Genomic DNA, 12065 nt, shown 5'->3' with positions numbered 1-12065 from the left:
TATATATCTCTAAACGTTTATACTTAACTCGTCGCGTCCGAGGACAGTTAACACTTATAACCCTTAAACGCTATTTAATTCGTAATAAACGACTAAGTATTTTATTTATATTAAAAAAAGGGTCTTTATTTATTAAAAAAGCTCTTCGATATTAATTTTAAATATAATAAATTAAATACCGAAAAATATATAACGTGGTTTACTAGTAAACGGGATATATTATATACCGGGACACTTTTTCGACCGATTATACCTTTTAAATTTTAATATATCTTAATTTTATAACTATAATACCTAATCTTTTATTAAAAGAACGGATCGATTTAGCGATTTAAGCGACGCGAAACCCCGTAAAGTATATTAGTTAAAGAGCTGCTGCGAAAGCCTTTAATATCCCACGAACTTCTTTAAATTATCGACTTTACGGCCGATTTTTACAACGCGAAATCGGACACTTTCGACGAAAATTAAATCCGATTAAAAAGGAGGTGCTTCGTAATTATATAATTAATTTAAATACCCGAGGGATGCTTTTTAATATAGCTAATATAAAAGATATAACTAATCTCTTTACCGCGTCGCGCGGCGGCGAACGTGTCGGTAAGCACTAAGTTAAGCGATTTATTAACCGTAACCTAAACTTTAAAACTAGAATAAATCGTCGATATAATTATTAAAGGGCCCTTTACGAGGATTTAAACGTTATTTTTAACTAGTTTAAGTTAATCGCGAATATTAAGGCTAAATACGGTATCGTTAATAAAAATATATATAATTTTAATAAAACCGGCTTTATAATAAGTATAATCGGGTTAATTTTCGTTATAATACGCGCCGATTAACGTGGGAAGGCGAAATCGGTTTAGCTTAGTAATCGGGAATAGTCGACGGCGATTAAATGTATTAATTCGTAAAGCTAGTGTATCTCGCCGTTTTTAATCGTTTAAGGCTAATATTACCTAGCGAACTAAGCTACCGAATACGACTTACTAAGTAATTAAGTAATTAAACCGATTTCGAATAGCTAAATAAATAATAAAACAGGCTTAAACTAGATTAAATACTTCGATAAGCATATTAAATCGCGAACGAAAAGTTTATATCGCCTTTTAATCCTCGATAGCTACGAGAGCTATATTTCGGCCGAATTCGAGGTATATTATAAAAATAACGGCATTATTATACTTAGTATACCTCTTTATTTTTTTTTAATTTTTTTAATTATTAAATATAGTATTTTATTCGCTTTTAAAGCGCGCGTATTCGAAAGAAATCGAGCTATTTATTAAAACCTCGATTAATTATATTACGAAGCTCGAGTTCTTTATCGCGTTTAAGGCCGCGTATTTTACTATTTTTATAAAAATTAACATTAAATTTAAATTTAACGTATTTAATTTAATACCTTATAACCTTAACGAGGTAATTAATAAGTTAAATATGCGTCTTCGGATATTTACATTTAACTCGTCGTGTTCGGGGACGGCTAGTACTTACGATCTTTAAACGCCGTTTAACCTTTAATAAATAACTAAGCACTTTTTTTTTATTAAAAAAAAGGTGTTTACCTATTAAAAAAGCTTTTTAACGTTAATTTTAAAAGCGGTAAATTAAATAATAAAGGGTATATATATAATCGTATATAAAATAACCTTTATAAAAGATTAAATACGTATATTATAAGAGGCTAATTTAGCTTTTTCGAAGCGCCGAAGAGTTAAAAAATCGCGAGTCCAGCTTAAAAAAGCCCTTACGATTAAGGAATCTCGAAGGCTGCAAGACGAGAAGGTAAAAGGAAGCGGCCAGCGATTAATAAAGGCGAAAATGGTAGTTTATCGAAAAGGCGCGCGACGGGCGGCAGGCGCTGTGAGATCTGCGGCGAGACAGGCTATAATGCGCGAACATATAAAAAAGATGTAAAATCGAGTAGCGAATCGGATAACGAGTGAATTTAATTAATAAAACGCGTTATAATTAAATAAACTTATATAAAAGTGTCGAAAAGTGGAAAAAGTGTTCCGGTATATAATATATCCCGTTTATTAATAAACTACGTTATATAATTATATATAAAATAACCTTTATAAAAAATCGAATACGTACTTTAAAAAAGGTTAATTTAACTTTTTCGAAACGCCGAAGAGTTAAAAAGTCGCGAGTTTAACTTAAAAAAACCCTTACTATTTAGGAATCTTAAGCGCTATAGGATAAAAAAATAAAAAAAAACGTTCAGCGACCGGCGAAAGCGAAAATAGGGGTTCGTCGAAGCGGCGCGCGACGGGCGGTAAACGCTATAGTATTTATAGCGAAACAGGTTATAATACGCGAATATATAAAAAAGATATAAAATTAAGTAGCGATTTCGATAACGAATAGTTTTAATTAATTTAATATATTATAATTAAATTAACTTATATAAAAATATCGAAAAATAATAAAAGTAAACGACTTAATAATATAAGCGACTTAATAATAAACTACGTTATATAAATTAAAAAATAAGTTTTCTAAAGTTTAGTTTTTACCTTAGTTTTTTACTAAAAAACTAAGTAAAAACTTTAAGAGATTAAAAAACCAAAAACCAAAATATGGGGCTAACAACCCTATCTACAACTGGCCCAAGATCTAGCGGCGGTGCTATCGACGTTAGAACGTTGTACGTCAATTCTTGCAAGGCGAATCAGGCCGAGGCTGGCCCGTTTTGGGGCCCCTGCTAGGCCCTGCTCAAGACAGAAGTGCCGCACATATGCCGAGGCACTCTCAGGCACTCTCGCTAGCAGGCTGGCTTGATAATCAGGCTTGCTTACATATACGTTTTGCTTCAGCACCCAGCAAGGAAAATCTGTAACATCCCTCGCATTGTCTTGGCTACCGGGGTTTACGGAAATATAGCAAGACAACTATGCAATGTCAATGCAGAAACTACCAACTGCCCTGAACAAGCCAGCCGTATCCTCAGCCAACAGCCAGTCTCAGTGAGTGGGACAAGGGGAGCAGTAAAAAGACGAAGAAGAAGAGCAGTAAGGCTACGTCTGAACACATACACATCAATTAGACTGCGCAAGTCAAACACATGAAGACCCTCGTGTCGGGCTCTGGATCGGATAACCAACCACCATAACGAGATCCCAGAGGACAACACACCAGACTGTAGCATCACCAGCCTATTCTTGTCAAGGGGGCGTAATTTCTTGTCCATCTGATCAAGTCACACAGAGCTTGTCCTGTTGTCGCTTCAGGCCGGCTTATACCCCTAGATATCTGCTGAGCCCTGCTCAGCCGCTTGTTGTGCACCAACTCTTCTCATTCACGTCTCTCCTAAACATGGGCACACAGTCACAAGCAAGATGGCTTCGAATGAAGAAATGGGGGAATGATTGAGAACTCTTTGACTCTCTACACACGCAAATGTGCGGATAAGGGCGTGGATCGTCGTAAAACTATACATCAGGTACACATCCGCAAATGACAAGGCAACCCGCTATCCTTCGATGCAACCAACTCCGTACGCACGCGGGGAAAGCCCGCGGGCCCCCTTACGACAGGACCCAACCCTTGCCCAGCACCCAATTTGTTTCCCTCCCTCTTCTTGCCTGATGTGACCTTCGCTTCCCTTCATTTACCAAAAGCCCAAACCCATTTCGGGAACCTAGTTTTCTCCACACAAAATCAAAATAGAAGCTGGGAAATGGCTTCTGTGGCAGGAAGCAGAAATGCTGCGCTATGCTGTAGCCAACACGTTGGAGCGAACTCAACAAGTATGAAAAGTCGTGAAGTGGTATCATGTGATCTGACCAGAAATAGCAACGAAGTCCCCCAGAGACAGACGCCTGGCAGAGGCGGCCAGAACATAAAAACCAAGTATGCGAAAAGAAGATGATGCGAGAAATGAAAGGCGAACCACAAAAGGTGCCGATCAACAGCAAACTCCGATGAGGTATAAAAAGGATATAGGGAAATAACGTGTTCCCGTAAAGGTCGTAGGCCTATAGGGCCATCGTATGTATAAAACCTTGGAACGATAAAAAGTATATTCCGAAAGAAAAGAAAAAATGGAATAGGTGGCGGGGTCAAGGCTCTTCGACAATGCCCTCTCCACCGGCATCGTCTCGCCACTCGCGGCTCTTGTCGGTGAGCTTCTTGACGCCGCCAATCCGAGCTGCCCAGAGGCTTTCGATGGGCGTGCGGAACGTGTAGGCCCGTTGGCTGCTGATGACGCCAATGGCTTGAAGTACTGCCTTGCGGCTGTCGCGGCTGAAGACGGCAGGGTGGTTCATCCACTCCAGGCTGGCTTCGAGTTCGGCGTCTAGTGCAGACACCGTGCTGTTATCAATGCCGACCGTGTTGCGGAGCGTCAAGGCATCGTTCGACCGAGATCGAGAGAGAGGAGGCGGGTAGCCGTTGACTGCCGAGGATGCCGCCGAAGCCGTCGGCGAGGGGCTGTGCTTTCGATCAGGCGTTGCCGACGTAGGCGAGCCGTCCGCGCCGGGGTGTGGGGTTGACGGAGCTGACTTTTGCCCAGGTAGGGGCGGCGGCGGAACAGGTGGCAGGCCACCCTTACCGAGACCCCGGAGAATGGTTCTGGTCTCGTTCAGGAGGGTGTGGGCGCGATCGTGTTGGCCTCGAGACACCAGCGTCAAGGCTCGTGTGAGCATGTCCGAGGTAAGAAGTTCCATCCGACGTTGGACAATGTTGGGATGAGGAGGAATCGGAGGAGCGTTCTGCCATGATGACTTCTTCTGGTCGGCGGCGGAGGGAGGAAGCATGGTGATGGCCAGGAGCGACGGTCGTGGCAGATGGATTATGCTGCCTTCGCGCAGAATATCACCCCATACCAGGTCCGCTTGCAGCAGAGGCAGTTCTTCGACCGACAGAGTTCGTTGGTCTTCCTGATCCATTGGCCCGCCCAGGGCTTCCAACCCAGATACGATCGTCTCCCACGGATCCTGCGGGAGTTGGTCCTGAGAAGCCGTGTCGGGAAGAATGACCAGCTGCACAAGGATGTCCCTCTTGTCGCCAAATCGAAGGTCCCCAAGGGACGCTTCCGCGTCACGCCCAGTAGCCCTCTTGGTGATCTGGAGGGCGCCGCTGATCTTGTGGAACTTGGCTGGGGAGCCTTCGGGCAGTTTGAGCCTGAGCTTCACATTCTGATGCGACAAAGTCTGCATGGAACCCAAGCAGCCAGCCAAGCACTCCCGAAGCATCATCCAGTCCTTGACGTACGTGTACGACGCCTTGGTCCTCGTGGACAACTCAATCATTGTATCGGGCTTGTGCGTCATACCCAGGCCAAAGGAGTGAATGCTGATCTTTGCAGCTTCCGCCCGAGACACCACAAAGTCGACGCTGTCGGCGTCTGATGTCGATGCATCACTGATAAGCATGATGGACGCAATCGGGTTGTTGTACTTTCGCTGCATCAACAGATCCATAGCCACGTTGGCACCCTCAACAACATCGGCACGGTGGCTCTTCTGGCCAACAGGTCGGATGGATGCAAGCACGTTGTTCCATCCATGCCAGGCTTTGGTGGTCATGCCAACGATTGGCACACCGCCACCTCCCGACCCAAAGGTCACCAGACCCATGCGGTCACGCTCTCCCAAGTTGCCCACCATGAACTTGAGGGCGTCGCGAACCAGGTTGATCTTGACTCCCTGCATCGATGATGAGATAGGCACAACCACCACAACATCGATCGGTACGTGTACCGTGGAGAACAGCGGGCTCTTCACAAAGTTGGTGTATTCGGTCGGGGCAGTGGTGCTGGATTTGGGACCGCCCCATGACGATGCCTGGGATGAGACGCGCTGCGGGCGTTGCGAACGGCCCCAATCGTCCTCGTCGGTCTCGGACATATCGGCTCGGTCGAAGTCGGGGCTCCTGACTGGCGATACCTCGGTGGCGTTCAGGTCAAGTAGTGCCTGCTGCCAAAGCTTGAGCTGGTTTCGGTTGCCAAACCTGAGATGGAAAGACGGCAGCTCGGACACGGAGAGACTCAGAGTAAGTACGTTCTCGTCTACTGGGGGCTGTGTCAGTTTCGTACGCCTCTCTGAATTGTCCGACGGACCAAACCTACCATTTCCAGTCTCGGTGACTTCATTGAGGTGCTTCTTGATCAGGATGGAACCCTTCAAAGTGCACCTAGTCGCTTTCCTGGGATTGCCGTTCTCGTCCCACTGGTGCGCTGCCGCCAAGTTCTTCTTCTCTTTCACACAGATGAGCATTTCGGCAAACAAGAAACACTCCAGCTCCTGCCACGAGACCTTGTCCTTGCCGACACGCAATGTGCCATAGAGACGAAGTTTGCCGAACCTGATGGTCTGTTAGTACAAATGAGCGACTAGGTCAAGAGCCATCGCATCCTTACCTGTTGAAGTCCAGGCCATGCCAGTTGTCCACGCGATTTCGTAAGTTCTCCGTCATTTCTTCGAGCACCTCTGGGGGTTCGTAAGGATAGAATCGGGGCTTGTTGCTCCTTGCGGGAGAAGGCGGCCTCTGCGGGAAGGCATCTTCGATCCGCTGCTGAGGCATCGGCGCTACGGAGCCGAGGTCCTCCGGGTCGGGTCTCCATTTGTTGTCCGGGACTTCGACTGTCACCAGGCAGGTGAGAGTCTGTTGTTGCCGAGACTTGTTGATCGTGGGGAATTCAGACCGTACCGTGACGGTAGGCGGGGAATAGGGTTTCGTGTCATCGTGCGCGGGCTTCCTGGCGTCGTTTCCATTGCTTGCAAATCGTAATCATGACGGCGCGAGGGGCCGCTTTGGGCCGTTTCGGCGTATCCAGTAGACGAAGCAGCGCCAGTTGCTTCACTATCGCTGCGGGCATGGCGCGAGTTGGTTGTATATCGCTCCGAAGGTGGCGCGTCACGACTATCTCGATCCCGGTTTTCTCGAAGACTGCCCCTGGTCACACTTTGGCCTCCACTAGACTGCGGACCTCGACTGGACGGCACCGGGGGGTCATCCCAAGGCCCTCCTGATGGTGTAGGTGTATGCTGCGATCGGGAGTCGCTGGTAGATGCGGATCGTACCATGTTGGTTATTTTCTCTGCAGAATGGGCAGGCCCATCAGAATTGTGGCTCGCATTGTAAGCAGCAGATTGGACCTTACCGATATCCAACACGTTGCCCCCGCGACTCGTGTCGAGGTGCAGCGGCGCATCGCACGAGGGGCAGTACTGCGACTCGAACTCGCGAATGAATTCGTAGAAGCAGGCCTCGTGGGAGACATGCGAGCATTGGAACTGCAGGATTCGCTCGCCGCGGAGGGTGTGCTCCAGAGGCTCCTCGCAGACTGAACACTCGCTGCCGACGAAGGTGCGCTCCCGGCGAGTGCGAGTCCGGTCCGCCATCATGCCCGACATATTGCTGACCGCACGAACCGTGTCCCGCGAGGACACGGAGGCTCCTGATGATCGAAGCGACGGCGTTCGGCGCGGGGAGCCGTGGATGTTGCCGGCGGCAATGGAATGGTCTAGAGGAGGACGTAAGTTAGCTATTGCTGTCTGACCGCAGTGGCGATCGAGCGTTGAGTAGATGCTGGGCGCTTCTGCCCGACTTCTAGTGGCCACGCGAAGAGGTGGTGGCTCAGTCTAGGGATTGGGTGTTTTGCGCCAGCTCTCTCAACGGCTCGGTGGTGGTACAAGCCAGGAAGGATGGCGCCTCTCGGAGAACTCACTCTTTTCAGGAAAGGAAGTGTTTGGGTAGTTATCCCAATCGTCCCGTGCGGGCACTGGATGTTGCGGTTGTTTCGGCTGTCTGTTCTTCTTCTTGAAGGAACTCAAGGAGCGGAAAGAGCGGGAATCAGACGTCTTGTTGGACACTCCAAGCTCAAGCAGGCTGGAGACCTGTGCGTCCCGGGCCCTCTGCTCTTTTGCAAGACCTTGTGTTTTCGACGATGACCGACTAAACATGTGGCCAGGTACCTAATGGAATTAGGTGGGTGGCGCAAGGGTTGAGTTTAAAAAAGAGAAAAGGTTCAGTATGCTGGGTACGCGACGGTACAGCAAGCACTGCATGTAATGTAGTAAGGAAGTGGTATCCGCCGGGGCGAACCTGGGTATACGGATTGGTGATCCAGACCCGTCGAGGAACTTGGGTGTTCCAGGGTCGGTGGGTTGGTTGGTGGTGGTTTCTTGGGAAAGTTATGTCGCAGATGGTTTGCGTACCCCGGGGTCTGTTTCAAAAGGTGGTATCCTTAATGCTGGTAGTCGAAAGTCTCAAAAAGGTGGCGCATCGCGTTTATGTATACGCTTCGTTTCGTTGGAACGGTTTGCTTTTTTCTGCTGCCTCTTTTTTACACCCCTCTGCTACCCGAGTGAGACGGTCTGACGGGACGGTTGAAGCTTTGTCGCCTTGTCGCTGGCAGTTGTCGGAGAGAAGCTTGAGCTTATTTGCCAATTCAGCCCGGAGGGAAAAAGACCCGACGCTTTCCTGATACCTCGTGCAGCGTGGGTGTGTGCTGGCAGGCAGGGAAAAGGTACTTTTTGAGATGAGATCCAAAGCGTTGCATGCGCGGTGCCTGGCTAATTGCCCGTTTCCTTCCCTGATCCAATGAGGAGAACAAAAAAAAAACAGGGTCTGCTGGAATTGGCCAAAAAGCAGGATCTAGCGCAGGTCCGGTCCCGGTCCCAGTTTTGGGTCGGTTCGAGGAAAATAGGCGTCCCAAGGTTTGGAGTGGTTCGAATGTAGGGATTGCGCTGCGATGCGATGCTGGCCTGCTGGTCAAGCGAGGCCAATCAGAGCCGACAAGGCACGACCTCGTCCTTTCGGCGTCCGTTTCAATCACTAAAATTCGGGTTCCGCCTTTCTTCTTCTTCGTCGGTCGTTGCGAGTGCGCGTGAGCTTAGCTGCTTCGAAGCCCGTTACAAGTTGAAAGGCAACAGAATGGCCTGCGAATCCGGTGCTTCCTTCGTCTGGTTGGGTGGCTGCGCCACGTCCTACCTAGCCTGGATTGGCGATAAGGGAGATAGAAGGAACAAATAATAGAAAACCAAGTCGTTCGAGTCGTGAAGAGAAGAAGGAGACGTAAAGTAAATATGCGAATAGGTTCGGCCGGATTGAGCGCCAAAGTCAGCGTCACGGAGAAACAGAGAAAATCCTAATAGTAACGGGATGCCCTTATATGAAGTAGGTAACAGGTGCTGCTTGCTGCTGCCTGTACTTTGATTATAAGAAAGCGACCTGCAATTTGAGCGTGCCGGTCAGGGTGGTCAAATGGATGCAATGGGTGCCCTGGGCGCGGCAGTCAGTCAGCAGTGTAAAGGACCTTTCCAGCCGATCGGTAAGAGGGAAAATTTGGGGACTCCTATGGGATATTATTTCATTTCGAGGGCCGTCCTCTTCTCCCCCCAGGCTGCTACACTACCACTGAGCATCGTGCATCTCGACCCTCGCCGCGCGCATGGCCCTGCTGCCGTGGGCCAAGCATCCAGACCCCTCCCGTGGCTAGCCCACGGCCAGTTTGCCCAGTCTCAGTAATGAAGAACCTAGTCGGGAGGGCACCGCTTACAACGGCCAGCAAAAAAAGTGACAGGCTTGTGAGGGTGGAGGCAGGCTACTGTAAGAAGGTGGGGTGCCTGCAGAAGAGAAAAAGAGATGGTCGCCATGCGCTTGCCGGGGGCCCCTGTCGATGACACTCCAAGCACTCACAAGTACCTCGGAACTGTACTTGGAGATACTCCTCGACTCGCAGCTCCTCCTCCCCCGACGGCCTGATTAGCAGAAGCCGGGGTCTCGATGTTCGCTCCTCCCCAGCCAGCCATGAAATTCTGGGTTTCCCTTTTCCGTTGGCCTTCCAGCGAGTGCCCGTCTCCTCTGCAATAACGTTTGAAGCCGCGGCAATGCGGGTAAGAGAGGGAGGTATTCGCTTTGTGAAGCATATACGTAGAACCAATTGATAGGAGCTCGTGGACCCAAGTACGCAAAAAGCAAACACTAGGCCAGCCTACCAGAAGGATCTCATGATGTGCACCTAAAGTATTATGCGCCAATCCCATCCAGCGCAGGCTGGGCAGGCATCAATAAGCGGCAGTCTGGTCAGAGAGAGCCGGGCGATCAGCCCTGACTCCTTCGGGGGTTCTGTCCGGATGCGTGGGTCTCCTTCTGCCTGGCCATGCCTTCGAATGCTGGAAGAAAGAGAAGGCTACGGGTATAGATGTACATACCTACTCCATACTCTAACCCCCACCAATCTGGAAACGCCCACATGGCCCCCTCAGGACCTCAGCCCCTTTCGCGTCGGACTTTAGAAGCAGTACACCAACCTGAGAACATACCTGTGTACGTATGCAGTCATCTGCCCCGGCTTTTTGACGACATGGCAGCTTTGCCATGTGTACGGACTTGGCACGATGAATCCTACCCACGCGACTGTCGTAAAGGCAATTCCAACCACGCAACGCGGCCGTTTCCAAGGCAGTTTTTGACGTGTGCGCTACGGCGGAAGTTTGTGCAATTGAGTTCGTCGACACGCCACTTCCGGCAAGGAGCGCTTCTAAGAAAAGAACCGGGGGTGATGCAGCTAGTAGTACATGATTCGCAAAGTCCACGGACTAACGTCTAAGGGATCAGCTGAGGACTGAACTACAAACACATGTAAGTACTAGTTGCTCGCAGGCGAAAGGAGACCTTATTAGTGTGAGGGATCCGAGCGCAGACCTGACGCCACTGCAATGTGGTAAGAAGAAGCAGTGGTACTATCCTATCCTGTTTCGTTTTTATCTCAGCAGTATTCATGTTGCTGGGCAAGGTAGCATTCGCCCATGGTAAAATCAAGGTAGACGAGACGCATAGTCTTTGACGTCGAAGGCTATAAGTCTAATGATATGTGTATATTATTAGCACTTTTGTCGGCCGTTTGTACGTGGTGGCCACAGAAACCCTCGGCTCATAAGGCGGGGTTGCAGAACCGCCTCCATCGTATTACGATATAAGTGAGATTGACACGCATACAAGTCTGCAGTGTGCTCAATGCATAAACATGGATAGCCACAGGAGGGCGAGGTTTTCGCCCACGATGATCGCGGATTGGCGTACTTGAGGGGCGAAATTTGTCGTCTGTACTGGCTGCCAGTCTATGATCCCTGAGCAAAAATTCTTCAGCTGTTGTTTGATCCTGCTAGGGTACTATGCATACCATTGGTATTTCGCAAGGTTGAGAGTTCAGTCACTAATAATAAATCAGAGTTGACCAAAAGCAACTCGTCCTAGGCTTTCCCGGACAGATTGCTTCAGCTGTAATCTTATCTTGGACTTGCGCATCTTATGGGCACTGGAATCGATGCTTCGGACGACGTCAACTCTGTCCAGTAAACTCAGTCCAAGATGCATTGCAGATTTTCTGGAATACGATCATCATATTTTGTGCTTGAGTCGTGCTTTTGATTGTATTGATCAATGCAGATATATTCCGTAAGCGGCGCATTGTTCTATTCCCTCACCTGCTTAAACATTCGCTCCCACATAATATCGCGAGGGTTGATAATGACCAAAACCCTGAGCTGATGTACTCATGAGCGTCAGAACTACCACTGCTTTCTATCAAAACTACCCTTCACAGGACACTGACAGAGTGACATAGTGACAGCGCGCAAATCATGGGGTGCGGGCCGTATTGGCCCCCGCGTCAGGGCTGTTTGTGGCTGTCCGTTGTGGAGTGTCTGTTCACCTCTCACACCATTATGGCCAGACTAGGAGGTGATGGGAGTTCGCAGTAGCATCCTACTCATTACTCACAGATGTCTATCATGCGGCACCTGTCGTCATTCATCAGGTATTGCGAGTCATCAAGGTGGTGGCTAGCCACCTGCAACACCTTGAACCTGTTCTTGAATGTTCCTGACCACGCTATTGCGGAGCAACACCTCCCCCACCTTTGCGGAGCGGGACGAGACCTACAGCTCGGCAAGCGAAAAAGCAATATCATGTACCTTGCCAGAGCCGACCTGTATCACCGGTGGCCTTTTGGTGTCGACAGCTATGTAAAAGAAAAGGGCACCCCTCGCAAAAACGCATCTTGACTATCTACGCCTCTCCTTTCAGTCGTCTTGCCTCAGCATACC

At 48.9% G+C, this 12065-nt stretch overlaps 1 protein-coding gene across 1 annotated transcript; it reads right to left on the bottom strand.

Moving 5' to 3' along the window:
- Positions 1–4070: 4070 nt before the first annotated feature.
- Positions 4071–7916, bottom strand: PG997_013339 (uncharacterized protein; the record flags this gene model as incomplete). The annotated part of the gene is made up of 4 exons (XM_066817653.1): positions 4071–6315; positions 6371–6593; positions 6656–7477; positions 7682–7916. The coding sequence occupies 4 exons, from the start codon at positions 7914–7916 to the stop codon at positions 4071–4073; spliced, it is 3525 nt and encodes a 1174-aa protein (XP_066663345.1).
- Between the last annotated feature and the right edge of the window lie 4149 nt (positions 7917–12065).

This window comes from Apiospora hydei (genome assembly GCF_038363865.1).
Source record: "Apiospora hydei strain CBS 114990 chromosome Unknown utg000009l_segment0_segment0, whole genome shotgun sequence".
NCBI classification, from domain to species: Eukaryota; Fungi; Ascomycota; class Sordariomycetes; order Amphisphaeriales; family Apiosporaceae; genus Apiospora; species Apiospora hydei.
This window is presented reverse-complemented; position numbering and strand designations above follow the sequence as displayed.